At 33.8% G+C, this 4,504-nt stretch overlaps 1 protein-coding gene across 1 annotated transcript; it reads left to right on the top strand.

The window, feature by feature from the left end:
- The first annotated feature begins 1,036 nt into the window (after positions 1–1,036).
- Positions 1,037–3,746, top strand: LOC130986295 (S-adenosylmethionine decarboxylase proenzyme). Its single transcript, XM_057909663.1, has 3 exons — positions 1,037–1,190; positions 1,279–1,346; positions 2,088–3,746. Exon 3 carries the CDS (start codon positions 2,517–2,519, stop codon positions 3,597–3,599), a length of 1,083 nt encoding a protein of 360 aa, XP_057765646.1. The 5' UTR covers positions 1,037–1,190; positions 1,279–1,346; positions 2,088–2,516; the 3' UTR covers positions 3,600–3,746.
- The last annotated feature ends 758 nt before the right edge of the window (positions 3,747–4,504 follow it).

Here is a 4,504-nt window from a genome sequence, read left to right as displayed (position 1 = left end):
CTTACGGTAGTGGGATATTATATGGGAATCGATGAAAATTCATAATTAATTGTTTAGCGGGGAAAGAAAAGTTCAAGATATTTTATGAAAAATGCTGAAAGTTCGGAGTTTTTTTAAGAGAAAATGAAAGCTCGGGACATTTTATGAAAAATACTGAAAGTTTGGGATTTTTTTGAAAAAAAAATACAAAATATTTTATAGGAAATGTTGAAAGTTAGAGATACAAAATACTATTAATCCTAATTTATATGTAAGGGAGTTCTTATCTAGACTTTTCTAATATAAAATGGAAATTTATATGAAGAAAATAGATAATATTCATGATTTCACTTTTATTATAGCGGAACATTTTGAAAATGCACCACATTATATTATTCTTATTTTTTCGAAATATTTTAGTATAATTCGAGTTCAGATTAGGATCTCAATCAATTGACTGATTGCAATAAAAGTTTTACTTTACTGATCAAAAAAAAAAAAAAAATTGACTGATTTAATATTATAAATTTTAAACTATTCACATTTTCTTGAGCCGATTCACATTTTACTTTAGGGTGTGTTTACTTTGATAGTAAAATTTTCATTTGAAAAGAATGCATAAGAAAATGTGAGATAATATTATCTTTTTCTCCTTTTCTTATCATGTGTTTACTTTGTTAGAAATAAATGGATAAACAAATTGAAATGTTGGAAAATATTTTCACACCCTCCCAATAGGATAATATTATCCAACATTTATGAGAAAATGAGTGAAAAGGGGCTGCCCGAATAAATTTTCCAGCCTGACCGGAGAAAATTATTCATCATAAAAAATATGTAAAAATGATGAAAAATATATTTTTTCTAACCTTATCTATCAAAGTAAACACACATAGAAATATAAAGTGATAATATACAATACTACGCAACTCTCTCAAATATAAAATATTTAAAGTTTTCAGCGCAATTTTGGGAGGTGGTCACCTAATTTTGGCAAAAAGCAGGAAATTTCCTTTCGCATTGAGATTATAATTGAAAAGGGTATTAACGTAAAATTTGAGTGGCCAGGAATTATTCCCTAGCTCTATAAATATGCATCGTCATACAACAGCCAATGAAGAGATTTTGTCAAAGAAAACGATATCAGTTTGCAAAGGAAACACTTAAATTCTAGGGTTTCTTCTTCGGCGGCCGTTACAATAGTTTTTTCTGTGAGTATATTTCTCGAGTTATACATTCGGTTCTGTAAGCGTGATTGGATTGTTTTGATTCATTCTTTCATTGTTTATGTACTTGCAGGAATTGTACACAACGTGAATTGTGTTGCTTGAGACGATTGTTTACGCACAAAATTTAAACCTTTTGATGTAAGTATTGGATTTATAGTTTATTTTGAGATTTGTTATTAAAATGTCAACGTTCGTTATGCATCAATTTCGTGCTTGTCAATTTTGAATTCTCTACGCCGTTTATGATTATGATAAGAGGTGATTAATGTTTATAAACCGTGTGCATATTATTTCATGTGTTTCAGATCTAGATCTCTGAAAATATGTTATTTTTAATTGAATATCTTCAATACAATACAAGTAGACGTGGTTTCCTACCTGTTAGCGATTTCTTTTTGTGCTCAAGTTTATATAGATGTGTTCTTAGATTTACATTTCAGAATCGTTCGTTTTCTCTTTTTGCTGATATTGTCTATTGAGTAATAGATCTCTATCTGGAAAGATAGTAGTTTATATTATCTTTTTTTTTTCGTTTATCTTAATTTTTAAGCTTGGTGAAGTGGATAGATAATACATGATCAATCTAGCTATTGAAAGTTTGGTGATAAAAAATTTGAATAGTTGGTGTATTAGAAAAGCATATTTCAGGTGTTGTCTAGCTCAAAACTCCATTATTTTTTTGTATTTTTTAACTTTTGGTTTTTTCCTTCGTTATGCTCCTTATGTTTTTTGCAATCCATGAAGGATTTGTTGTCATTCTTCATGGTTGTCCACTATTCCTATCTTTTTAATCTGGCATTTTCTTGTTATTATGCACATTTTCCTTCATTGTCCAATGTACAATCATTCTTATTCCAACTTCATCTGGATATGATGCAGTTAAGAGTAGATGATATAATGGAGACTAAAGGTGGGAAAAAGAATTCCAGTAGTAGTAAATCTTTATTCTACGAAGCTCCCCTCGGATACAGCATTGAGGACATTCGACCAAACGGTGGCATCAAGAAGTTCAGATCTGCTGCATACTCGAACGTGAGTATCTATATACAAATTGCTAGCAAGTTTGTTGTTATACTAGAATTGTTTTAATATTGTGAAATGTGCAAACATAAAATTAATTTTTCATTTTTTTTTGCAGTGCGCTCGCAAGCCATCCTGATATTCCATAATTCGTTTCCGGATCGCGTCGTTGAGACGTTTTACAAGCTTTTTAGCAATTAGTTTAGTTTTTTTCCCGTGCACTCCTTTTCTTCATTCTTGGCTATCCTCGTTTCTGCTCTTTAGTGGTCTGCTGCTTCTTCATTCAAAATGGCTTTAACTGCCTCTGCAATAGGGTTTGAAGGTTTTGAAAAAAGGCTTGAAATCTCATTTTTTGAACCAAGCTTCTTTGCTGATCCTGAGGGTAAGGGACTCCGATCTCTTTCAAAATCCCAATTAGATGAAATCTTACAACCTGCTCAGTGCACCATAGTTGCTTCACTGTCAAATGAACATGTCGACTCGTATGTCCTCTCTGAGTCCAGCCTTTTTGTTTATCCCTATAAGATCATCATCAAAACCTGTGGGACTACAAAATTGCTTCTGTCGATCCCTCCCATACTCAAGTTGGCTGGGCTCCTTTCCCTTTCTGTTCAAGATGTGAAGTACACCCGTGGAAGCTTCATCTTTCCAGGAGCACAATCATTCCCACATCGTTCCTTCTCTGAGGAAGTTGCTGTTCTTGATGGCTATTTTGGGAAGCTCGGTTCAAGTGGAAGCAAAGCCTATGTTATGGGAAGCTCTGATAAGCGACAGCAATGGCACATCTATTCTGCGAGTGCTGGATCAGTTGAATGTGATAGTCCCGTGTACACACTGGAGATGTGCATGACTGGGTTGGACAGGGAGAAAGCTGCTGTCTTCTTCAAGAATGAGTCGAATGTTTCTATGCTGATGACAAACACCTCTGGTATAAGAAACATCCTCCCAAAATCCCATATTTGTGACTTTGAGTTCGAGCCCTGTGGTTATTCCATGAACTCAATTGAAGGAGATGCTGTGTCGACCATTCATATTACTCCAGAAGATGGTTTCAGTTATGCGAGCTTTGAAGCAGCAGGTTATGACTTGAAAGCTGTGAATCTTGGCGCTCTGGTTGAGAGGGTCTTGGCTTGTTTCGAGCCAAATGAGTTTTCTGTGTCTGTGCATGCTCAATGCGGCGCTGAGTTATTTGAGGAGATCTGCTTCCCGGAGTTGAAATGTTACAGTGGTGGAGAGAGAAGCGTTGAGGAGCTGGGTGCTGGTGGGGCCATTACCTACCAGAAGTTTGTGAGGTCTGTTTCCTGTGGGTCTCCGAGGTCCACTCTGAAATGTTTTAGAGATGAAGATGACGAAGAAGAAGAAAAGGAGTAGTTTGTCTTTGCTACTAGTCAATAAATGTTTTCCAACTAAGTTGTTTCTGTGTTTCCGCATTGCTGTCTTTATTTTCATATTTATATCTTGGTATTCTGTTATTTCAATGACTCGATTTGTTATTGAGTATTTTGTGAGTTTGTTCTATTATTCGTCCACTTCCTTTCTTTCCGCTTCAATGTCTTATTTCAGTTAAAAATATGTTGTTCAATGTTGAGTATGCGTTACCCATTTAATTGCAGAAACTGTTGAAAGAACAGTGTCAGTCTGTTTCGCCAATGGTGAATTGTTGTGTGACTAATATGTTTGTATCCTTCTAAAACATTCATTGTTTGGATGTTATTAGTCTAAGATTTGATTCATGTTCAAGTTGGGCCGACTATAAAGTTGAATCAATTCTGGTGTCTAAAGACTTGGTCATCATCTCATCTACATTTGCGGTAGAGACTATTCGAGTGCTTATGGGTTTGTGTCACAAGACTTGCAATGCATCAACATTTAAGGACTTTCATTTTTTCATGATTTTTTTTTGATAAATTAACACGTAAATAAAAAAATTTAAAGACCGTGTTAGAGTGGACTCGAACTCATGACCTTTGATTTTGGATATTAATCACCTATTACTAGGTCAACACACACACTAAACTTTTTTTTTCCTTGATTGATATGATATATGATTGAATATTTTTATTCTTACTATTATTGGAAATTTTCTAATCTGACCATTCCCTTTTCTTACAAGGCTGTGAACTTGTAGTTAAACTTAATTAATTAATTAAGGTTAAATTAGGTAATTTTTTGATTTATTAATATATGTGCAAAAATTTAGGAACACTTAAAATTTGAACAGGAGGGAGTATTAGAATTTCACTTTTGAGAAATTTTGTACTAGTTCCTTTGAACCT

This window comes from Salvia miltiorrhiza, chromosome 5 (genome assembly GCF_028751815.1).
Source record: "Salvia miltiorrhiza cultivar Shanhuang (shh) chromosome 5, IMPLAD_Smil_shh, whole genome shotgun sequence".
Taxonomy (NCBI): domain Eukaryota; kingdom Viridiplantae; phylum Streptophyta; class Magnoliopsida; order Lamiales; family Lamiaceae; genus Salvia; species Salvia miltiorrhiza.
This window is presented reverse-complemented; position numbering and strand designations above follow the sequence as displayed.

What these genes read in the sequence shown, in the direction of transcription:
- LOC130986295 (XM_057909663.1), top strand. Translation starts at nt 2,517, where the DNA reads ATGGCTTTAACTGCCTCTGCAATAGGGTTTGAAGGTTTTGAAAAAAGG.